The sequence below is a fragment of the Falco peregrinus genome, chromosome 10, assembly GCF_023634155.1.
Source record: "Falco peregrinus isolate bFalPer1 chromosome 10, bFalPer1.pri, whole genome shotgun sequence".
Taxonomy (NCBI): Eukaryota; Metazoa; Chordata; class Aves; order Falconiformes; family Falconidae; genus Falco; species Falco peregrinus.
Window position 1 is genome coordinate 22,443,950 of NC_073730.1, and position 26,384 is coordinate 22,470,333.

General features: G+C 37.5%; 1 protein-coding gene across 2 annotated transcripts in view; it reads right to left on the reverse strand.

The window, feature by feature from the left end:
- The window catches only part of ST6GALNAC3 (ST6 N-acetylgalactosaminide alpha-2,6-sialyltransferase 3), a 228,557-nt gene that overhangs the window by 68,310 nt on the left and 133,863 nt on the right, over nt 1-26,384 (reverse strand). For both annotated transcript variants that reach the window (XM_027788328.2, XM_055815663.1), the window contains exon 3: nt 10,715-11,124. In XM_027788328.2, coding sequence (XP_027644129.1) covers nt 10,715-11,124 — 410 coding nt within the window. The remainder of the gene's footprint in view (nt 1-10,714; nt 11,125-26,384) is intronic.

The window sequence follows — 26,384 nt, forward strand, 5'->3', positions numbered from 1 at the left end:
GCCATTAAGATAATTTGGGAGCTTTATCTATGCATTCCTGAGCTAAGCACTTCTAACTTTGACAACACACAATGGGAGGCTTTGCTGTCTGTGCCAAAGCACTGTTTTTCTATTTGTTCTTGCACGTTCCACTTCTGGATACAACAGAACTGGAACTTGCTCATGTGCCTGACAATACTACTCAGTTGTAGAAAATACTAAAACAAAATTGCCACAGATGATAAAGCGTACATTTAACGTTTCTCATTCATCTAAAGAGACGGTATACTACTGACTGACTCGGTGTCAGGCTATCTTCATTTTTCTAACACATCAAACCTGAAGGAGCTAAAATTATTTTTAAAGTTTTGTTCAGTGCAGTCATGTTGCAAGATTTGACTGCCTCTGATAACTTAATTTCAAAAATATTATTTGTGAAGACTGTATGTACCATTTGATAAAAAAGAACTTGTAACCATTGGTTTTAAAATAGTCGTATTATGAAGTACGTAGAGTAGACACAAACTTTACTGAAGCATGCAAATCTACAATTCTGTGAAAAATGTTGTCTTTACAGAAAGTGCAATGGCACTGTAAAATGTAATTAGATATCATCTTCTGTTTTCACTAGCTATTAACATTATGTAAAGATAAACTAAAGCATAATGAGTCTTCATTATCACATAATTGTTATTTTAATGGTTACATTACAAGCTATGTAATACTATACATACTTCCACCTCTCATATTAGTAGGCAATTATTTTTAAACTTTCTATTATAATCTACCCACAGAGACGAAACCGATGTATTAATGCCACCATTTTAGCGTAATGATGACCATGATTTTGAAATCAATATGATAGCCTCAGGGAAAACCGTAATAATGAAGAAAATATATATATTATATGCCACTCTTAGTCCTGGTACACAGACAGAAGTTTAAGGAAAACACGTGGAGCTGCTCTTGCTACTGCTATCTGAAACTGGTCACATACATATGAAAATACTGGTTACCATTTCAAAAACAGAGAAGAACATTTTAGTGATCCAAATTAAAAGCTTGGAAGTGAAACTGGAATAACCCCTCTCTGATTATTGTCATCCCCAAGTATCATCCTAAACCATATCCAGAAATAGTGCCTGAAATACTCTGTTACCCACTGATAAACAATGAACTGGCCTTAGTTACTCATCCATTCATTGCCTTTCTCTTAACTGAGCAAAGCAGTGTAGCTTGGCAGGAAGCCAGCGGTGCTTAGACAGGTTAAGCAGTACATAAAGCTTGAGGATATCCTATATAAAGTTAAATGAAGTTTCACATCCACAAGGCACTCTATGAGCAAGGCCTGAAATACCTCTAGGAGCGAGAGGGCTCCAGGATGCCCCTGCAGCTGAGACTCTCTGGCAGGATCTGCACAGTGGAGCCGAAATCCAACTCTGTTGAACACTGTGCTTTCTCGGAAGAGGAGGTAAAGGCAATTTAAGACCATGAAATAAACTCAGAGGAGTTAAGGACCACAGCTTTATTTTTCTCCATATACAAAACATCCAAGAATTGGAACAGGCTGATCAGGGAGTTGGTGGCGTCACCGTCCCTGGAGGTGTTTAAAAAATGCATAGAAGGAGTGCTTAACAACATGGATTAGTAATGGACTTGGCAGTTGTGGATTGTTGGTTGGACTTGATGATCTCAAAGGCCTTTTCCAACCTAAATGATTCTATAATTCTATGAAAACATTTCAATAGTATCACCACTAATATAAAGTCAGAGCAGCACAAAGAGAGAGAGCAAAAATCACAACCACTACGTTCCAGGAAAGACACAACTCTCCCTTGCTAAAAGAAAAAGCTACACATGACAAAAGCTAGTCACATTTCTTATATGGACTGGAGGAAGCTGTGGAAAGAACACTAAGGTGGTTGGACATAGGATAGGAAAACAAATGATACTTGAAAAATTGAAACTGAAATTCCTTTTTTAGAGGAATACTGCTTTGCAGATACTCTTCAGATGGTTTTCTTTTCCTAATATTTTGATTAATTGTAAAATGTCAAGAGACTACTGCTAATTTCACATAGAAGGAAATGCTTGAACATTACTGTGTTTGGCTGAAAACAGGTTATAGAACAGCAGAAATTGGTTCTGCTTTGCAGTTCCAGACCACCCAACATTCAAAAAGCCTTATGGGCAAGAATTTCTGCACAGCAATAGCTCCAGCTTTCCCCCAGTGTCCTTTTCTCAGGGAATTCAAGTTGTAAAAAGGGGATAAATATTCCTTGCTTCACAAAGGCATTCTGAGGCTTAAGTGATATCTGCAATATTTTCAGAAATGCTCTCATAGAAAATGTTCGGGATGCTCTTTGGAGACAGCAGCACTGGCATCTCTAATGAATGTACTTCAAGGAAACCTCTGAAACAACATATGCAGAGCAAACTGAACACAGAGCACATACTTCTGACATTTATCTTTGGGTTTATTGTTAATATAAAAGCATGCTGTTTGTTTCTTAGGATTTCATCTGCTGTCACTTTCTTTCCTTTCTCTGTATCTCATTCTACACTAGTGACATAATCTGCAGCAATTTTAGAGTTTTGCAACAAGTCCTGTTCTTTGGAAGTTTTAATGAGTCATGTAGAGAATGTTATTAGACAGGGAGTTTATGCCTCCTTTCTGTAACCAGTACAACTACAGCACAGAGAATATGCTTGCTGGGATGACTGACTTTTAAAAAATAAAAACAAAGAAAAAGAAGTCTCCAAAGATCAGGATGGGATAGTAACAGCAAACTTGCAAAGAACAAATATGGGCATTTAGAAGCCTTTTCTTCTATTGCAGTTGCATGTTTACTGAATACTAATCTACCGGATAGGGTTGATCAGCTTCTGAGATGAGTGGTATCTCTTGTATGTGGTCTCAGCTGTACCGAATGCTACTACAAACAAGAATTGCTTACAAAATCTTTGAAGTAGAATAGCTGAATCTTTAAACAGCTGTGTAAAAAAATATTCTGCTTCACACCCAAAATAAGCTACATGCTGATCAACACCCAAAACATCAGGCAAACTATTTGAGGACACTTCTTAAGATTCATAGTAAGTCCTCACAGTTGTAGCTATCTTTTTTCCAAACTGTTACAGCTTCCTAAATCTGCTGAAGATGTGAATGGCTGAGAAAAATTGTACATGCTGCTCTTGTGTGTTACTTTTTAGATGCATAGCTGCCTCACTGTTAAAAGCTCAGAGAATTTGAGTATCATAGGAACTGTACAGAATGTATCAGCGATTGTTTTCTAAACGCAGGTTGTAGCATGTCCCAATAGCACATCAAGTTCTCTGAGAAGCATGGTTGTGAATCCTGAGTTACCTTCAAAGACATGTGCTATAAATCCATGTCTCCACATCTCTCTCTCTCTCTCTCCAGTTTCACTGTTCTGAAATTGCAGGCTGAATTCTTTATATGGGATATATGATAACAGACATATAAATAAAACAGTGTAGAACGTGTTTTGTTTTTATATGGTTAAAAATACATATTGAAGATGGGCATAAGCAAGTGCCTAGTTAACACTGAGTTCTAAATTAGTTTAATGAGACACAAGATGTCACCATCTTCTCCCAGTTCTCCTCCCACCTATGTGTATGAGGTCCCACACAGGCTTGATTGCTTACCAATTAAATTTTCAGTGCGGTATTTGTTTACTAACATCAGTTCAGGCTAAACAGTTTCTACTTTCAGTTTTTCTTTTGGTATGCTGCCTGCTTGTTCCAAGCTTTGAGAACAACCTTTTCTAGACATCATTCAGTGAGATATTTGAAATTAGTTCTCATACACCTTTTCTTATGGAAGTCTTTTCTAGTAAGTTTTACTAGCTAGTGGGTGGACAGATGTGCACAAACTCTTCTCTATCTGAAGCAACAAATCACTGTAATGTTTTATGCCCTACCTCCTGAAGTTGGTATCGTCATTTGAGCAGCAACTCTATAACACAAAATCTCCCAGTGCATCTCATGCAGTTTGACTGCAGTATGTTGTCTTTTGCTAAACACTGTAAATACAGCTCAGTGCACTTTAGGGAGCTTCCATTAGAAAACCCATAGTTATCAGTAGCCAACAGGTATCATACTAAAGTAATAGCAACATTGCATTTATTTTCTAATCTATTTAATATACCTTAGAAAAGCACTTCTGTGTGACAACTGGTGATAAGTATAGACTTCAATGGTAATCACTCTGTTTCTAAAGACAACCATTTCAGCTGGCAGCAAGGCTAAGTTAAAAATAGATTAATTTCTTGATTTTTTTTCAAAAATTAGTTCTGTTCCTTTAAACTTTTAAGTCCCTTTAGGAAAATCAAGGTCCATTTTCAACCCTGTGATCTGAAAAATCAAAACTGTTGAACTATTCAAAACGGTCCAGTGAAGTTTCTATGAATACCAAAAGCTTCATGCAAAATCCGTGCCCCTGTTAATTTTTCCCTCCAAGACTTCTGCCTTTGCAACCACAAACTATCTTCACCACCAGCAGCAAAACTGGAACCAGTGATCCACAGTGCTACCAGGATTGCTAGCATGTGAATCACTGACTTACATAATCCTTTCCTGTTTGTGTATGTTTGAGGGATGTAAGAAGCTGAAGCAATCCCAGTGTTGCTCATGAGCAATATCAGCAATATTCTCATGATCATAAAAGCTCCAGAATATTTGAAAGACAGAATGGAAAAGGTATGCAGGTGATTAGGACAAAAACAAACACTGTGTAAATATTTAACATACGGCTCATCAGAAGCAGAAAACATACAGTGGCACTTAAAGAAGATGTGATAAATGAAAAGCAAGAGATGCTGGATTAATTCAAACATGTGAAAATGCACAAAGATAAAGTAGATCCTGATTATGTATTTCTTAAATCATTAGATAAGAGAAATAACTCCATGGCTAAATTCAGCAACTACCACAGATCAATAGGTCTCTGAGCCCACACCCATCTATATGCAGTCACAGTTTTGTCAAAAAATATTACCTAATATTGATATTTTCAATACAGTTTCACTTTACTATGTAATTAGCATAATGCAGTAGGAGCTGTGTTTCTTAACAAGTGCTGGTGCTTTGCACGGCATTTGGTGTCATGTTAATAAAAAATGGACTTCTATTGAGTTCCATCTGCCTAATAGAGAAAAATGTTCATCTTAATTAGGAAAATCTTCATAAAGAAATATAAATGCAGTTACTAATAGGCTGCAGGGAATAAACCTAGAACACTCAGGAAAAACTGGTGTTTTACCAGGAAATGGAAGAGTCAATATAAACCCCAAAACAGTTGTTAGTTATTCAGTGATTGACTGCAAATAGCAATAGATGTTGAGGTTTTAAGTGTTTTATAATGAAAAATCTATTTATTTCATTAAGGTTTCATGCTTTAGACTCTTGTTTTTTCAGGTAATAAAGCAGTCTTAACTGACAACAAAACTATTTAAACCCTCTGTGAATTAAAATGGACAAATCCATTAGCATTTTTTGAAGGAGTTACTTTATAAAAAGAAAGAATGGAAGTGCCAAGCAATGGTTCAAGAAAGATCCACTGTCAAGCACTTGAGAAATGGTCGCTATATCAAACACATATTTTTGGGTTTGTTGTGATCTTAACAGGCAGTTGAGAACTTTCTGCTGACTTTATTGGTGCAGCAGCAGACACTACATCACTATGATAAAGACTATATCAAAATGTAAACTACAATTCATTTTTGTCCTTAAAAGTGTTTCAACAGGCATTATACATTTCCTCTGTCAGTCTGAATCAGTTTTTTCCATCATTTCCTTCCAAGAGTTCCATAATTTAAAGGCATTGATATTCCCTAACTCTGCTCATTTTCCTTTCAAAATGAAATGAACTTTTATTCACCTTCCAGAATTTAATTTATTTTTTTTAATAAGCATGTTAATGCAAAGCACTGATGGGAAGTACTTCCCAGGTCCCAAAATCGAACTCTCTGAGCCAGATTCAGTGCCAATGTTCACAGCTTCCTAATGAAAAACTGCAAATACTACCTAACGCTAGCTAAGATTGTGTATTTTCTCTGAACGGCCTTGAGAGAGAAACCAATATGTATATGTAAGCAAGTGCAGAAGTGAAAATAGCATTACAATAATATTTCATTTAAGCCAAGAACCATAAATACAGCATAAAAGTCTGATGTTCTGGCCACTGACAGCTTTACTACCTCAATTCACAGAGAATTTCACCAAACAATAGAAACTGCAGGTACCTGAATCTCAGAGAACATAATTTCATTTATCCATTTCAATGACAGTTTTACTAGACTACAGCTTCATGTATATTAGTCAGGCACATCAAAAACCACATATTAGCTGAGGTGAAGCTGTGATGACTGTAGTTGTCTAACACTGTCAATCTGAACTTTAAATTAATATAATTTGCTAGCTCTAAATGACAGAGATATAATATAGATCTCATATATCACCAAAGTAATAAATAATTAGTGAACAGGACTGAGTAAAACATCAGGTTGTGCACGCCCCCAAATTTTGAATCTTGATCCAGAAGTCAGTGATCAGAATGATCCGTCTTTCTGCCTCAAATGACAAAACAGCTTCCTCACAACCTAACACATCATACCATCTGGCATGAACAGAGGTAATTAAGAACTTGTGGAAGAGAAGCACAAAAGCAATTTTGTTTATTTGGCATTGTCCAAGATATTAACAAAAATCCTTCAGAAACAGCCATCTGACTGCAAATGTAGCTCAGTGAACCAGCCTCCTGTAGACATGCTTGTGTAGTTTATAATCTCAATGAAATGTTGTTAAATTGAACTAAATTGTTCGGTTATGGGACGGTTGTTGTCAGAGTTAAGACAGTGTGTGTGGAAAGACAATTGTCTACCAAACTGACTGGGTTTCAGAACATTATCTCAAGTCTGTGACAGGAATTATAGGAGCTCAGAATACATCTCAGCAAAGCTCAGCAGGCTCTTTCCAGTAGTTATTTATCAGAGTGATTACAAACATCAAGTAAAGCTGTGCTTTGAGCAGTATCAGCACATGCATTACTGGCTGTTTGCTGGGGCTCAACGTCCTCTATGTTCGGTGGGACAGGAGCAGTCTGAGCACACCACCAGCCCCGAGAGGGGCCGTGGAGCTGTGCCAGCAGACGCTCTACTCAGACATACAGTGCTGAGTGGTTTGCCTGAGACTTTATAGTATAAACACAAATGGAGTCTGCAGTCTGGATGATATTAGACTGTTTCACTGATATTAGCACAGATTTATTTTATCATTGCTTTTTGAAAGTGACTTTTAACGCAGACTGTTTTCTAAATGAACCTTAAAAGACACTCCTTTCTTCCTCATCACCTTCACCTAAGGCAATAACATCTAGTAGCATCGATCTATTTGCTGCTAGTTTTCATTAATTTTACCCTCCCTAAGGGTGGTGCAGCTTTGGTGCCAGCTAATTAAAACCTATTTAGGGCTGTTCAGTGCACTTTATCAGACCAGAATTAGTTCTGCTGCTTTAATGAAGACTACAGTTTTTCTTTGTTATTAACAATTAAATGTTGTTATATCATATTGCATTATATTTCTAATGCATGGCAAAGATGTAGATGGCTTTAGAACCACTTATCTGGATTGAGGTACATACAAAGATGCCGCATTTAGTAATTACCTAATGTTTCTTTAAGTCCTTTCACTTGACTCAACACACATAATACACAAAAACATTAGTGAAGTAATGGAAGAAGCTGCCAGCTTTATGCTCCCTCTAGGAAAGTACCAAGTAAAATTCATTAATGAAAATTTGTGAATGTCTGGTAATGAATATTATTTATGTACAACAATTATTTAAAGTGGATGAGCATTCACCACCTTGAACTCCAATGTTTCACTGAGGAAGAAAGAACATGTCCCCCAGATTTATAACATCACACGCAAGTTAGTTCTCTAATAGGGACAGCCCATCTCAGAGGGTATTTTGTACTACTGTGGAATTAAAAAACTGCTTCATTAAAAAATAAATGAACTAGTTTGTGGGAAGTTATTTAGAGGCAATTCCTGTTTCTTCCATGAACCAATAATAAATAATTTGTCAATGATTTGTCAACCAAAGCTACGGGTTTTGAACCTGCACTTGGTGAAGTCAGGGGTGAAGCTCCCACGTCAGTGGTGCAGGACCAGAACTTCTCTGCAGCAGAGAAGTGACTGCAGCACATACCTGTTAGCTGCTTCTCATAACGTCCTTTACAACTTGAGCACCACTAGGAGGAAAATACGGAAAAATCCCACTAATTACCTAAAAAGATGGTACATCAAAGAGTAGATATTGAAAGCTCATTAAAGACTTGACAGACTAGAAATCTGTTACAAACTTACTATGCTTTAGTAGCATACACTGTACATAAGGACAGTATTTTAGGATTAAACTAAAATAGATGTGGTTACAATCTATCTACTCAGAACATTTTAAAATATGAGTTGAACTTGGTTTCCTTCCAGAATTTTTGCTGGGAACATGTTGAAACAGACCTCTGTTCAAACCAATATTGCAAGCAAGAGTTGATGTTTCTCTGAGGAACTGAAGGAATATTTGGCTGAGGAACCTGAGCCTTTTTCAGCATCATAATAGCCTGGCACAACATGGGAAACTATTTTCATCACCCACAAATCTCTTGTGCTTTCCTTTTGCTGCTTCTACAAATGCCACACGCTTCTAGCAGCCTTGTGACCTTCCCTAGAAACAGCATAGGGGTCCTGTGAATTGAAGATGTTACAGAAAATGAAATAGTTTCAAACTGAGGTCCCCTGATTAGCAAGGAACTGCAGGATATTTTCTTGTGACACAGAGGGTGTTGGCTGGTGACATGTTGACTGTTTCCTTTGTTTCTGGCTGACAAGTGCACTAAATGATGTTAAAAACACTGCTTAGTATTTGATGTGGAAAAGTAGGACTAAAAATGAAAGTTGCAGTAGATACAAGGATGTCATCTGATTACCACTGTGAGAAGTGGTGGGGGGTTTTTTCTCAGTGTTAAAGGGAGGCACATGGAAATGCAATGTGATGTGGGTCATGAGGCAGGCTCTTTACAATCTGCCGCTGTTCACAACATGAAACTTTTAGTCATTGTAATGACTTAAGGAGAAAGAACTTTGGCCACTTTGACATTAGGCTGCTTAAGAACACTTTGTTCATAAGCACTGGGAGAGCAGAAGTTTGATCTGCCTTAGACGTGAAAAGAAGCATTTTCATTGTGTTAATTGTGTAATAATAAAAACTTTGAGGTGTGTTAATTTGTTGGAGAGGAATGGATTAGACTGGGGATTGGGATACTTTGACAATGGATGGTGAGATTTTTTTGATGGGATATACTAAGGTCTGGTCTCACAATAAGGATTTTGATAAAGTATTGTAAAGTCACTGTGACCTGACTGTTAACAAAGAGTCACAAACAAATTTATGTTTAGCAATGTAATAATATACCCATGATCATATTTATCTCAAGTAATATGTAAACCAGATGAACTGGATTATTAGAGGACATTTTTAAGAACGGATCTTGTGTATTTTCCCTATTAGCCTCTGTTCATCAGCTTGTTCAGTTAAACTAAAGAAGCCATTGAAACCTTGGCACCTTTATGACATGTAGGAGCTCACTCCAACTGCAGAATCATAGCAGCAACATGTGCACATGGTGAACAAGCTGAGGGACAATTTCTTCCCTATGTTTCAATAGTTTAAAAAAAAGGGAAAAATCTTCAAAAGTTTTGACTATTTAATAGCAAAGTGAGTCAAGGAAGTTTGAGAGAGCAAGGTCTTCTACTTCAAAAGAAAATTTTAGACTAAGTTGAACTGTGAATATCTGGTGGTTTTTTTTTAATTTGGTCAGAATAGCTACAGTCCTTCACAACTGCAAATTCATGATGTGCAAATTAAAAAATTACATCTAAGGCACAGCAGACATCTGGAAACTCCTTCCTAGTTAGCTTCAGTTGGTATGCACGACAGGTGCTCTTCCATGCCAAAACACAGATGATCAGAATTTTTGCAGGTCAGTTAAAAAATCCTGCAATTTGTCTGTCTTAATTCCACAAATCCAATTTCTTCTCTGATCATGCTAACCAAAACAGTGGCCCTCACACTTTCATCTCCTTACAGTCCCTACTTGAGCAGCACAAATATGCATTCTCAGGCATGGAAAATAGAATTTCAGCATAATTCTGGTAAAAACCTAAATCTATTACAGTATCACTGATAATCCATTTTCACCAAGAAATAGAACTAATGCATAACCCTGAGGTTTGTGTTTGCAGAAAAGCTGCCTTGAATCTCAACAGAGAAGAAAATACAATATACAGAGTTATCCTGAGGTTGTGCATTTGAAAATGTTGTTTGTGTAGGATTATCCCCTTCAAATAAAATGTCAATTTAATCAATAGTAAATTGAGCTGAAAACAACACTCAGCTTTGAAAACATTTCAGGAAGACATCCAATATTTTTGGGACTCAAGCCAACAGAAATGGAAAGAACAGAAGGTAGCGTAGGTGGGGTAAATGGGGCCTAGCTGCTGCCTCATCAAGTGCTTATAACAGTCAAAACCATATAACAATCCATTAAAAACTTATCTGGGGACTCATTTAGTAGCTGGCATCCAGCATGGACTTCTCTCATGTATCTTTTGTCAAACACTGTAATTGTTTTTCACATTTAGGACTTACCGGTCTTTCCCTGTCTCCTTCTTAAATACTGAATCACAGTAACTCATGCGCTTTTCTGTTGTCACATAGATTTTGGCCATTGGGTAGCTGTCAACAGTTTTCTTCAGCATGTTGTACACAATGCCATTTCCATCCTTCCTCATGTTTCGAAAAGGTCCCCAGATCACGTAAACAGTGTTGTTGGTTTCTTTGAAAAAGTACTCGGGATTTTTGAGTAGGAGAGGCACACTTGTGTGAGAGACCACTCTTATGGTTGTCCTCTTCCCCACATCCTGCTCATAGCCCTTTGTGGGAGCATTGTTCATCCTCCATATGCAGGAGGACTTGTCTATCTCAGCTCCTACATTCTGGCCAGCCATCTGTCCCGAGTTTGAAACAATGGCACAGAGGTCACAGTCAAGTTGTAGAGGCTGGAAGAAAGAAAACAAATATACATAGCAACTCTTTCTTTGCAAAACATAAAGACTGAAAATTCAATTAAAAGGAAGATGGGCACAATCCAACAAACTGAGAACAATGCTTCTGTTTAAAAAAAGCTAACAATCCCCATGTGGTAGAGCTGGTAGAAAACCCTACCACTACAAAGCTCTGAATGCAATCCTTTTTTGTGAAGTAGGCAGTTCCAATTTTTTCCTTTGTTCCCCACCTTGCAAAGTCAACTAGAAAAATAGTAATTCCTTTTTCCTTTAAATGTTACACTTTCCACTAGAAAACAATGAAAGTAAGAAGCAGCAGAAAACAATGTTTAGATCAATGCCTTCTCCTCTTCTAACAAGGTGTTGTCAGCAATAGAGAAAAAAGTACAGAAAAAGTAATGCTGGAAATTTAACTATACACTGACTGTGTTTATGTGTCTGAATGAATAGTTCCCAAATTTGTGATAGAAGTCAAACATGAGATGTAACTCTAAAACACAATCTAGTAGTATGAAAATCCTGCAGTAGACAGAGGAGTATGTTCTCCCCAGAGAATGGTTATGACCCGTGAAAAATGAGAAGCAAATGGAATGGTGATACATGAACTAGAACTTAATCTTGGGCAAACTGAAGTCAAAGATGGCATTTCTTTAGCAGAAGAACAGTTATCTGTCTAGCAGAGATATAGAGACTTATCAGATGTTCTGTTTGTCAGTATAAATAGCAAGTGTCTTTTCCTTCTTTTGTACCAACAGACTAAAAGGAAAAACCCTGTATTTAAGTTGGATTGTATGAAAAGTTTGGTTAGAAATCTAAATCAAATGAAAAATAGATGCATCAAAAAAATCTACAGAAGATGGTCCAGGCAACAGATCATCTACAATTTTTGTATGACTTGACCTTCTGTCATGTCCCCAGCTGGGAGCCAGTGACTTCAGGTTAATGTTTGTTAGGAATAATTCCTTTCACGTTCTTCAGTTAGCCTGACAGGATGCTAGGTACTTTTCTGATCTGACTTGTGGTTATTTCCCTTCGAAATCACACCTCTATTAGCTGATGTGGATGAATATCGTAGCAACATTTGAGCACTATAACCTTAGGACTTGGCTGACAAAATATCAAATTTCTTTCATAAAGGTGGATAATATAAAGACAAGGGATAAACATCTGAAGGGAAGCAAATTATAACAGCTAAAATATCTCATCTTTGGGTGACAAATTCTGTACTGAGTTAAGGTACATCCTACAAGACTTCTGCAATAAAACTCAGAATTGCAAAGGTTTGATTTCTCTATGTGAGTGGTTCACAAAAACATTCTTTCCTCATTTCACCAGGAGTTAAAGATGCCTGACTGCATGCAAAAGCATTGGCAATATTTCCTTTACAGAACACTCTGTATTTTTTATAGCTGTTGTAGTTTTTGAGAGTTGTCCTGCATAGCTCTCTGACAGCAGGGATGAAATCCCAGGAGATGCAGCTGAACACAACAGTCTTTCTGTTTACCGCTTAGTTACAGAAATCCTTTCTAAGATACATTATGAGGACATGGCTGGGTGACCTAAACAAATCCATAAGCATAACTCACATCCTAACATGAAGTGAATTGCTGAAGTCCCTGTAGATTCATTTATAGCTTCCAGGGTGAACTTTCAAACTAACAAATGCTGAATATGAAAATGCTAGATAGGAAAAGCCAATTTGGTCAAGAATCTGGTCCCATTTAAATTTTTCTCAACCTCAGTGTTGCTTGATTTTTATTCCCCCCCCCCCCCCCCCCCCAATATTCTTCCTTCTCCATTAAAATGGAGCTGCTCTCTTAAATTTGGAATTGTTTGATTTTTTTGACCTTAGTTAGAAATGCATTTCACATTTTCTATTCACTAAGTGTAACTGTTCTGCTCGAATAAACTGAGTACACTCACTCCTGCAATTGTGTCCCCTGGTTTTTCTAGCTCTTTTGTTGTGATTCATTTATCTTGTTCCAATTTATAAAGCACTTTCATAATATTGAATGCCTGCACTAGGTCAACATATAATCTGCTCTCTTTCAATAGAGACAGAGGCTTAACCCCTCCCAGCTCTATCTCAGAGTAAATATTTTTTACAATGTAGAAAAATTTTACGTGTCCTAATAAGCATATTTCCCAACAGAGGTCCCAGACAGAGTTAGGACACTGGCTGACACCCACGACAGATATTCCACTGTCTCCAGAATGATCCACTGACTTCAGTATCTTTTTGCATCATATCTTCCTCAACGTATGAGAAAACTCACATCAATATTCATTCACTGAACCCCCACATAGAGACAGGCCGGCACCTTGCGGTGTTGGTTTGTAAGTGTGACAGGCAAAAGGGGTAGCTTCAGTAATCCACACCAATAGCTTTCTCATTTCCATCATCTAACACAACGTTCCTGTTTGTTATTACACCCTAGCTCAGGTGTGGCTGTCCCATCACTTTAAGACTCCAAAGCTATCCAAAGGTGGCCCCTCTGCCAGTGGCTCCCACAGGAGCTATTCAGGCACAGGGCTTTGGGTGCCTAAGGGGCTGGAACTGGGAAGCACCTGGGTAGTTGTGGCTGCTACTTCTGCTACTGAACTAGAACACAGCTGACAGCTCCCTATGACCCCTGAGGAGTTGGAGTGATGTGCTGTTGTCCGCCTTCACCCCATACTCTGGGGTCCTACATCCCTCACACCCTTTTCCCATATGCAGATTTTTGGCTGCAAGGTTGGCCATGATAGCCTTAACCTGTACGAGAAACCATCACTTTTCCATTTAACTTGCTGTATTGTTTGTATTAAGGATGAATAAAAGCAGAGAGACAAATCTTACATACAGAAACTGCAATACAGAGAGATGAAAACTGGAAAATAAAAGAAAATGTGCCTTCTTAGTGATCTGCTTCGCAATTAACAGTAACTGTTTACAGGGGTCCACATCACAAACACCAGGATAGCAATTAAACACTAACTCAGCAGCAGCCTTGTCAGAGAAACCAAAAATGGGTCTGGCAGGCAGTCCATTCTGCCCTCTCATCTGTAGAGGTGGTCCAGCAGCAGTGGGTTTGGTGCAGATTGGCAGGACCATATAGAAACCTATGCTGTTACTGTTTATGCTCTCTGTACGTCAGTTAAGGGTTTACCTGTACCTTTCACAAGATCTTCATTCACTTGCATTGTAGATACATAAGCTAAAGAAAAAAAAAAAAAAAACAACAAAAAAACCCAACCAACTTAAAGAAGCTTTCACCTTTTCTTCTCTTTTCATGTACGTGGGCACGTATTTCACCTCTACACACCACGGGGGCTGAGCTATTATTGCTGCTAGAAAATTATTCATTTTGTTGCTGACCAGAAAGATGTAGAAACCCTCAGCAGAGCAGCTGGGCATGATTCTGACAAATTGTCCCATCTTTTTCCTGAATGATACATTGTAACTGTTGAGGAGCACTTATATTTTAATCAGTAAAGAAAATGAAATGTCTGACCTTTCCATTTCCTGTGCAAGCTTACAGACAATAGAAAAGATAATTAAAACTGTGAATTAGAACTTGCAAACCAGTGCCGTTTCTCTAGCAAAGAGAAATAGCTGTGTAATAAAGGTCACTTATCAAACAGTTCTAGTTATTAAATCTCTGTATTTAGCATTGAAGTGGCTTCACAGAATCAAAGGTCAAATCATTAAATAACAAAAACAGCCAGAATTAGAAAAGGTCACAAGCAAATCTAACTAGAAGTAGGTCACAAAACATGATTCTCTTCCACAGAGTTTTTTGATATTTGGAAAATTGGTTACTTTCCAATTTGAAACAACTCCCCTACCATTTCAAATGTCTCCACCGAGAGACTGACATTCCAGCTACAGGACCATTTGTATGGGTGGGTTTCACAATGGCACAGATCCTAGATCACTGGCTTTCCCAAGCAGGAATGATCTCAGGCCAGGTCTCTTAGCCTCTTGGCCAAGACTTCAGCACAAGTCAGTGGAGTCCCACAAAATGATGTCCTGACAGACCAGTCACATGCCGAGCTCCCGTCTTAGCAAAGGCTGCCAGATTCCCTCTTCACTTGGACCAAATCTAGCTCAGGAGCTATGCAGATGTAATTTACACTAACAAAAAGCTGAATTTCTCTTGTGATTTCTTAGCACTGTAGGCTGGTGGTGCACTGGAGAGCTCACTCCAACCACAATTCACTCAGTGAATACCCACAACTAATCATATAGATAGTTAGGAAATTCAGATTAAACTTTCCCAATTGTTACTTCAACAATATGATTGTAATTTTGTAAATTGGACGCAATGCCCATTCACTACATAATGAGGCAATTATTAGCAGCTTGCCACATATTAATTTGTTCCTTTAATGTTGAAACAAATGAGATCTTTTCTTATAATCATCCTATTTGAGTGAATTCTAACAAAGCCGATTGAACAAAGCTCCAGAGAGACTTTCTTTATTTCAATGCCATTTAGTCTTCTACTCTTCTTGGATGTCTTTAGAGTTTTAGAGGATACAACATTTATAATTATGCCAATAGGGAATAGATTTTTGCCTTTATTCTTCTTGATGTTCTTTTGAGGTCTTTGAAAGGAAAGGTACAAGAGAGGCATTAACGGTCTGGCATTGTTTTTACTGCTTTCTTCCACTTTACAAGCAAGAAATGCATTTTAATTTTTCTTGTGTTTCAGTGATGATTAACCAAGCTGGTTTTATCTATGCTTACTCACTTTCTTCAGACCTCTGACTGTGAGGAAAAACTTGCCAGGCTTCTCTAAGACAACATTCAGCACATTTAACAAAAAGAAAGATAGTACTTGTGTGTTCACTCATCAAGAGCTGCAATTTTATAGAGCACTCAGAAGCACTGTATATAAATCACATTATATAACCAACATCAAGTAATACAAACAAAAATTATAAAAAAACACAGGTCTGATTACCCCAAGTTTGTGGGGTTTCCCCTTTCCCTCCTGTGGTAGCATTATGGTTTTTTAATCTTCAGCAGTTGATTTTGGTCCTAACCCTGGGCACCACACCCCAGCAAATTTCTCTGTCTTCATAAAATTTAACATTAAGATTTCATAAAGATTTTAACATTTTGACATTATTTTAAAATAAGCACTAAGTCAACATGCATCCCATTTCCAAATACATAGAATACGATCTGCCTCTTCATAAGACTATTCCTGAGACTCAAGTGCCTGGGATATTTTATTTAGATGACTGTCACTGATATGTACATAAGTGCCAGCAGGAAGGTTTTTTTTAAAATTGAATGAATTGGAAGGGAATGCATAGGAGCCACATAATGGGACTAATCTTACAGTAAGAGACTGAATAAATAACCATCACTGATATTTTTTCTATATATAAGGACCTAGTTGTTACAGAACTGCTATTCTTTGATTTGCAGCTCATGGTGCAGCTCCTTAAAAGGACTGTATCTTCCCTCTGCTTGAACAAGTATCTCGTGGATTCCTGATGTCAGTGGTAGGAAAAGGAAGGAAGCTTGGACTTTGGGCAGAGGTTGAAATTTGCATGCCAGAGTCTCCAACACCATCTAAACTTTCATTTGTGTATTTTTGAAACATTTTAGCTTGCTTTCTCATGGAAAGGAAAAAAAACCATACCCACAAACCCAAAACTTCTAAACATGAACCACAGTGCAAAGTGATGCAGTGTCATCTTTCTCACTTTCAAGGCAGCTCCAGTTACTCCATGCCAGCTCATACCTCTTTCAAGATACAGCAGAGCAAATGCTCACCAGAATGCTGCTGATTTTGCTGCTGCTATTGGAAACAATACAGGCAGCTTTGAAACAAGGCAAGAATCAAGTACATCTCATGATACTGAGAGCTGAAAAATAAACATTTCAAATATATGTGAGAAAACTCTGAATAGCAACAGTCAAGTATACGATCTATAAAGAAGTAAAACATGTCTTTTAATGTATTTTCCTCTATTTTAATAAAGCATTGAAAAGTCAAAGATAATACCCTTCTCCATAATCTCATAAAACAAAATTTGAGTAAAACCAGGTCCACTTGATCAAAATATTTTAACTTCCTATTTTTAAAAAATCACATTTAAATAATTTTCTAAAATGGAATTAAAATATTCCTTCAATTGAACATTTTTCTGTATTACGAAAGGTTAAAGCATGATAGTTCACATGAAAAGAACAGTCTCTTTCATTTTTTCTTTTTTTCCTGATTTCCAGCTCAGACTTCATTGAAACTGACACCTTTTAAATAAGCCTACTCTAGTATTTTCTTCTGGAATAATAAACTATTGAAAGATTCCTGATAGCTGTATTGGTAAAAAAAGACTCAAAAATAGAAAGGTGGCAGAGAGTAAATAAAGAACAGGAGAAATTGTTCTGTCTCTACATGGAGGGTTAATGAAGGAAGGAAGCTGCCAGATTCAGTGTTTGAAGTACAACAGAAAGACCCAGCAGAGGCAGAGTGCTGGACCACTGATGGTCAACAACACTGTAGGACTTTGAGCACTGAGAGAGTGGCAGGTGAAGCAAGTTTTGCCCTAAGGCATTGCCTGAAGGATGTGAGGACCTGTCCTGTGTGTGCATTCTTTCAGTAAAAGCTGCATTTTAGTTTGCATCTCAGGCAGCTGGTAAACTCTCCTCTCCCAAGGTAGAATGGCAGAAGGGACATGCTCTTATTAACATGAATGAATATGCCTCAAAAGGGGAAGGAAAGAAATGGGAGTAGGGTACTAAAAGAGAAGAGAGGACAGAAAAAAAATCAGAGAAGAACTGGAAGAGGCTATGAAAAGGTAGAATACATTTTAGAGTTTAAAAGAGAAACATGTAAGGGGAAAGAGGATTTGAGAAAAAGTAAAATACTGATATAAAGCCAGTAAGATAAACCATAATGTTTGGGAATGAAATCTTGCAAAAGAGAAGAACCACAACACCTAAAGGTATTTGTTAAGGTATAAACTAACTGTTGTTGTGAAGAAAGCTTTATCAGGCATGTCAATCAAATAACTCAGCATTAGGCAGAGGAAATAGCTTTTTTCCCTTAAACTGCAACTGCCCAAGCAGAAAACAGATGAAAACAGATCCATACACTCCAGCATATAGTGCTGTAGATACTATATGCTTGTAGATTATCAGAAACTCTGACATCTGTAGACATACAGATGTCTATAGTTCCAGATCCACATAATTAATGCCTCTGAACTGGAGGGTGGGAAGGCAGAATCTTCTTTGGCATACAAAATATCAGGATAAAAATAAAAATATGCCCAAGAATATATGTGGAAATGTTCATGTCAAACACAGTTGAGGATTGAATGCCTTGTTGTTATAGGAAGGAGACAAACTTCATCATGCACACCCTACACAGCCGGTTTACAAGGTTGGCACTAAACTAACATTCACTCTTAAAACGTCTATGAAAAAGTTAATATAGCAGTTGTTCAAAATGAAAAAACAAACCACATTAGTTCTAGATTACTTCTAACTTCATCCCAGTGGTTTAGTTGATGACCATAAATAACCAGAATGTTTGTGATACTCCATCTATCACTCATTTGTAAAAATATACAGGCCTTGAAATATCATGGCTTTGTAATGTTTCAAAAGCCGGGAATTATTCCAACCAATGCTGCTTGCTGAATGCTGAACCCAATGAGTCATCTGCCACATTGCTCACTTGCCCTCGTTAGCATGTGATGACTTGAATTTTGTGCAAAAGTTACCAGAGAAACACAGCTTTAACCAGACACTGCCCATCAAACTTCATAAACATCTCCAAACACAACACCATCAGCTGATCTTAACTATGGCACCCCTTTTGTCACTCTACTGCAAAACTGCATTTTCAACAGTATATTTGCTACCAGCAAAAAATGTCATCACTTGATCCAGCAAGTTATCGGTATCATAATATTTAGGTTTACTTTATCTTCTGCAATTCTCTGTTTATATTGCATTTCTTTTCTGTTTTTTGTATGTAGCAATAAGAAAGATAAAATTTGTTTCTTCTCTATATGGGCATATTTACTCAGCAAACACCACAAAACATAAGGAGGTAAAATGTCACTTACAAGTCAATGAGACATAAAAGGGGGGAACATACTGTTAGCACCTGGACTGAATATCAAATGAATCACGGTATGAAAGGACAAAACAATTTCTCACATCGAAAACCATGTATGGTGGAAGAGTACAGGTAACGTATAACACATAATCCTTCCTTGTAGAATGGACTTTAGAATGACATCCTTGAAAGCAACCAAGGCCAAAAGGACTCTCTCCACAAAAGCTGGTTTTAATTTGCAAATAAAAATGAATATCTGTGAAAAAAAATTGAGAATTCTTCACTTTGAAGTTGCCTACTATAAGACTATGTCTAAGGATTTATTTGTCACATATGCAAAACATTGGTTATTCTGTAACTGCTGACTTTAATTTGTGTTTATTATCAATACCCACAGATGGCGGTAAAGTATATAATGTATACAGCAGATTTGTTCCAAGTTTGCTTTCTCTAATAACCTCCTATTATCAGCACTCACCATTAATCATGGACCATTATCTAGGAACTTACTTGGCTGAATCACAGATGCAAGAATGCCTGTTAGGCCTCTAATTTAAATACATTTGAAAAAAATTACACTCACTAATAAATTATGGGACTTCTAAGATGAAGTTCACATCTTATTTCAGGTCAGTTTATTTGGAATGTGATATGGGGAAATGATATTGAAGTAAGCTGCAAAAGCTTTCAGAAAAACTACCTTGTATTCCCTTTTTTTTGGTTTTGTTCCTCCCCACCACCCCACCACCACCCTGAAAATCCACCTAACAGTCTGGAAGCCTAATCTCTAATTTATTTTGGTTCCATGCTGTCTAGTCCTATTATTTAATTTTGTCTCTCTTGGTGGTCTATCTGTCAAATTATTTGTATGCATGGAATGAAAGTGATAAGCTAAAATGCTAATTATCCATTTTTCTGAAATTAAAAAAAATAATATCCATGCCTGGAATAACAAGAAGTTTTAATACAATAGCATTAAAATCAGTAGCATTTTTCATTTGACAAAATAAGCTTTAAGAAGCTTTCCAAGTCCAGTGTTTTTAATTGTAGGATGCCTTATCTAAAAGAGAATACATACTTGCTTCTGGCCACATTAATTTCTTTTCCCCTTATTGGTATATTGGGAATATTTGCAGTACCACTTTATGACTGTCAGCTTTACAAATGTTTTAAATCTTCTGTAAAAATGTCATTTCACATTAAATCTTTGCTTACAAAATCCTAGTGCAAAAATTAAATTGTTTTAAATATATTTTAAGATATTCAAATCATTTCAGTTACAGAAAGATACAAGGCTAAATCACCATTTTTCAGATTCAAATACTATGGCACTGGGTACTAGGTCAGAAATTTAAACTGGATAGAGAGTTCTGCTTAAATAATTAGAGATTTATTTTAAGGTCTTTTAAGTCATTAATGGAAGCTGTTGAATCATAGCTGCATATTTTTGAACTCTGAAGTTAAAGGTCTGTTTCAAATGAAAAAAATGTTCTATATATACTCTGTTCTGATTGCTTTTACATCATTGTCTCAGTGCATACGTCCACTAATTAAATTTTAATCAATGCAGATTTCGCTGCAGGCACTAGTTTGTATTGTGGACTAACGCTTCCTGCAATAACTTTGTATAAGCACTCTCAAGTGGGAACTATCGGGTTAAATGATTTGTAAATAATTCAGAGATCATTCTGTATTTGTTCTCCTTCCTCATGGAGCTTGACTGTGTAGCTTTTGGTACTACCATACCCCACACAAGATCGATTTTCCCCTCACTTAAAAGCCTTTGCTGAAGAAAAGCCCCTGAGCACAGTGGCCTCTGCCAAATCTCACTGAAGTCAGCAGGGGTTTGTGCAGGTCCGTGCATCAGCACCACGGAGCTCAGAACAAGATCAAGGCCTAAGGAGGTGCTGCGTAACACACACACAAATGAGATGGTAAGTTATGAGGTGAAGCATGCTAGCAGCGATTGCAAAACAAAATCTTATTAAAAAATGAAAATAATAAACCCTATCAATCTTTTCTCCACTATATAGCCTAGCCTGACAACGATATACTTGCAAGATATAAACAATACTACCTCCAAAATAGGTAGTTATAATCATATAGCTCTTCTACCCATAATTTAATTTTTTAAGAGAGAAATTAATTTTTAGTCCTTTACACATCTTAAGGAGAAAGGTATCACTGTAATGTACCTATATGCTGACTTTCTAGGAAAATCAATGGCACGTTCATAGCCTCCATTACAGTCAAAAGCAAAATTCCTACTGACATCACTGGAGCTATGAGTTCACGTAATGTCTGAATTTTAGAAAGAGAAATTTGGATTCTCAGTTCATAGATGGAAAAGCTTACCACCTGTAAACAGACTCAGCTCAGTGGCAAGAGGAACAGCAAAGAAACTTCTTGTGTGACATGTCCAGCTTGGAGTGAGAATCTGTGCAGGGCTGGGCTCCAACTCTACTTCCAAGAACAAATTTAGACATGGGACCATCCAATGAAATAGCTCAGAAAAAAAGTTCTGTGCAATTACACGATGACGGTGCTGCTCCTTTGCCTTGGCAGCAGCAGGGGCCTCAGCTATGATTCTGCTTCAACCTGTGAAAAGGATGCAGGGTATTTTCTTCATGTAAGCTATCTACTCACAAAGCCAGATGAAAGTCTTCCTTCTTAACACGAGCATGTGTACTGATGTTTGTGCTATCTGGACTTAACTGGTGACTATTGAAACTATTTCCACTCCGAGTCTGTTTCTGGGATGGAAACCTAGGAGGTCATGTTAGCTTCCTTCTCTTGTTGGCATCAAATGGGTTAAGACAGAATATATATTTGAACCCTGCTTGTCAAAGCACAGGGGTTTTGTAGATTTTTTGGTTCTTTTTTTTAAACCGTTGACTTTAATGAAGCTCGTTTATCCTTATGTTTCTAAGGATTGTAATGACAGCAAGATCTTCATTGTTTGATAATTTGAAAAGCAATTTTAAAGGTCAACACCAAAGCTCATCAGCTGCTCTGTAACTCAAATGATGTAACAATGACTACCATGGTTCTAATGAAAGAGGCTATTGAGGACAACAATGAGGCACAAAACTTGAGCATCTGCCTGCTGACCACTTTGGCTTACCAGCATTATGAATATGACAAAATACATTTCAACTGATGGCCTAGCAAGGGAAGACTGACAACTGTCTTCCACAGCAACCAGGTTGTGACTCTTTTTCCTCCTCCTTCCAGAGCAATGCTGCTTCATGCCACAGGCTCTGTTGCACCTCAAGCTATCAAAAGCTCACAACTGCACACTGGGAACTGAAGAGGCTAAATCCCACCCCACTGCCACAAAGAAGGTCCAAGGGACTATAGTACGGAGCTAAGTGGGGGGAAAAAAAGGAAAGAAACAAACAAAAAAAAACACAAAACAAACTTGCACTGAAGTTATCAGCTATTCTAAAATAATCATCTAAAAGAAATGCCCATCATGTTACAGCTGATGTTGAGGGAAAAGCCCAGAGGACAGCAATGAACCTTGGCTTGCACAGAAGTAACATTTCTTCATTTCCATGAACAGTATGCATTAGAAAACTTCCCTATAGTCATGTTAGTTCTATGTTCTCTTGTCTGCTTAGTGACTTTAAAAAAAGCATATATGTATCTGTATTAAAATTAAAACCAGCAAGAAATATATATATGGAGAGTTTAGATGATGTATTAATTTCATTATAAGAAAATATTTACAAAGAAAATGTGAAAACTTTGGCATCTCCTCTCCCTGAGTCATACTACTGCAGAATTATAGATGCAGTATGAAGAAAAATGTATGTGTTCAGCTACCCCATCCTACATGGTCTCAGACATGCACAGTGGTAAAAAAAGACCAAGGGAGATGAGCTGAGGAATGAATACAGGACAGGCTACACATGTCCCATAGAAAAAGATCCCTTTTTTCAGGGAATGCACCTTGGTACAGAGAGCAATTAAGCTTTGGAACAGGTGCCCAGAAGATTCTGGAGTCTCCATCCCCAGACATTTCTAAAGCTTGATGAGGCACAGACCTGACCTAACCTTCTTGTTAGTCCTACTTATAGATGATGTTGGACAAGATGGACTCCAAACATTCTTTCCAACATATTTTTTTTCAATAACTCTGTAATTCTATCACTTTATGAGCCATGGAGAAGTTGGATTAATTTTAATGAAAAGCACAACACACATTTTTAAGTGAGGACTATTCATCACTGGGGGCTGGGGGATGGATACGAGACCAAAACCAAAAAAAACAACAAAAGCTTGAAAGTTGAATAATTAGTGAAATATTAGTCTCTTTTTCCTTGTCTGTTCTTGGTTCTTTCCACTGCCTGTCACACAAAAATATCACATATAAAATACAGCAGGAGAATCATTCCTAAAATGAAAATGCAATGATAAAATCTGATCTGCATGTCATATCACAATCCTCCACAGAACATACACCTAATAAATCTTATTCCTGATAAAACATTATTAGGCACAGTTACAAGACTGGAATCCAGATTGACCTAAGATCATAACCACAAGTGCACTCCAGCCAGTGTAGCACAGGGTTGGGAAGGCAACCCAGTGTAATTTCCTTCCTGGCATATGTGAACTAGCTCCAGGACTGCTAAACTGGCTGCTTCAGTTTAGGTTCATTACTTCACAGGATATTTGTAGAGACTGTAAATTTTGGTTGAGCGCTTCTCATAGGTCTTCTTCCTAATGCCTGTTAGCAACGAATACAAGCTGATATATATCACGTCATGCCTGGAGACTGATGCTCTAAGTTCTTGTGACCATTTTTAGTGCTACTAACAATGGTGCCTCCACCAGTACTGGAACATGGCCAAGAGGCAGAAGTGGTAGCTCTAATGGACTCTGGAGTTAGGACAGGGGTAAAGAGAAAGAAAAACACCCATTGATCCAAAATGAATAAATATTTTCCAAAACAGAAGTCAAGACTACTATCATGTGCTAGTGACCACTGAGGAGTAAGCTGTAGCTTCACTGGCTAGGACAGAGGGGAGGAGGAGAAGACGTATGTTGCAAGCAGTCAAATGCACATTGCTTCCTAGAAAAATGGGGGGAAACCCCATACAATCAAACCTGCAAAGCACCAACTATAATACAGCAGAATTACAGTAGCTGTGAAATGGAGGGTGATTTTGAATAAATTCTGAATAAGTATGTCACAAGTGAATATTGTACTTATCCTCTCCCCCTGGAATAATCCCACTGTAGCAGCAAAACTGTTGCTAGTTCTGTCACAAGATCCCTGCAAAAATCCTGCAGACCCTGTTTTTCAAAAGAGCAATAATGAAAAAATAAAGTCCTGTGGTGCTTTTCCTCTATCGGCCCTGTTTATGAATTCATAGCACAGCATGAAGGTTATTAAAATCCCATATGTGAGAACCACACACAGCACAAGGAGATATGAATTGGCATTCCACAGAGATAATGCTATCTAATGGGCAAAACAAGTAGCATGGTTTCATTCTTATGCAGAGTACATTTGGAAAGGGCAAAGCATCTGGCTGCTGCTCATGGATAGCTGACCAGACACAAACCATTTCTTCTTCTTACTTGTTGATTAAGAAGTTAAATGTACAGAGCATGGCTATTATCTTGCCGGGCCTTGATATTCCCAGGACACCCTTTTACCCACAAGCCATTTGACGTGGGGTGGATTAAATGCTATTTGGGTGATCCAGATACAGTAACCATTAAACACATTGCTGTTTACTTCCACATACACACATTTCAAATCCAAATGTAATTAACTGTGGAGATAACCAATACACCTCATGAATTAATTTCAGAGTCCTGCCTATTCGATAACTGAATTATTTTCCAAAATTATTCATTTATTTCCCATCTTATTGTTGAAACAAAACAGTTAATGCTGTACTTTATTTTGCTGTCAAAAATGTTTTGATCCCAAGTAACACAGAGCTATTTTGAACACCATCAGCAGCTGGAAAAAACGTCAAGAAAAAACCAAAACCAACTGTTTTGGAAAAAAGGTTTATGAAACACCCCCCCCCACCCCCCCACCCCCAAACTAACAAAGCATAGACATGCACAAAAAATTTCCGGAGTTTTCAAATACTTTGTTAGAAAGAAAGCAACCCTCATTCCGTGATCCTAAACACCCTGAGTTAAATTTAATGTCTAAAACATACTCTACTTAAGGACAATGATCGAAGGTTTGCAAGGCTGTTTCTGTCTTGCATGCATGATCAATCAGCCATCACAGCAAGACCACAGGTGTGTGATGGTAGTCATCGATACTGACAGAGATAGAAAGCACTCCAAAACAGGAAAAGCAGGATCTACCATGAAGCAACATGAGACAAAACCTCTAGCAGGATTAAAATCTATGTGCTTGCTTGGTACTCTGCAATATTGCTGAGGAAAGGTTTCCTTCCTACCCATATCTCTATCACAAACTGCTGCTCAGTCTCCCCCACTTGAACAATCATTGCTGTAATTCAGAACTTGTATGATGCTGTGAAGTTTGTGTTCAGATCTGAACTTTCTCTAATTTTGGGAGTGTTCAGACTCAAGATTCTCATTTATACCAAATTATACCCTCTTTCAGCTGCACCTTCCAATCTTGTCACTATGTGACAGGCCCCATCACATTATTACACCATCTGTTTCAGCTGTTGGATACTACTTACATGCTACAATCAACATCACTGTCAGAAATTATAAACTATATCAATATTTTACAGAGGCAAAGGAAGGAAGACAGTGAAAAGAAATTAAGTTTCATAACTAAAATGAAAAATCATTTCCCTCTAATGACTCATGCCTTCTAAACTACCTTTCTTTATGCATGAGACAATTTGACTTGGGATTTGCTACCTGACTAGGATTAGCTACATACTTTGGAACAGGAGCCCCACAATGAGAAATACATAAAACATAACAACAATTTTCTGTAGCATACCATTCCAAATAGAGACAGTTATCCTTCCTATCACCCTCACGACTAAAGCTACAGTCTGGTACTTAATATCGTTTCACAAACAAGAGCTCTCTGGCTTACATTCAGAATGCAAACATGAGACTACTGCCTATATATTTCAGGGTCTTTGTTAGTAGCCAATTCCCTCTGGTGTTTTGGGAGGGTTAATTGGTTGTTTGGTTTTTTTTTTTCAAAAAGAA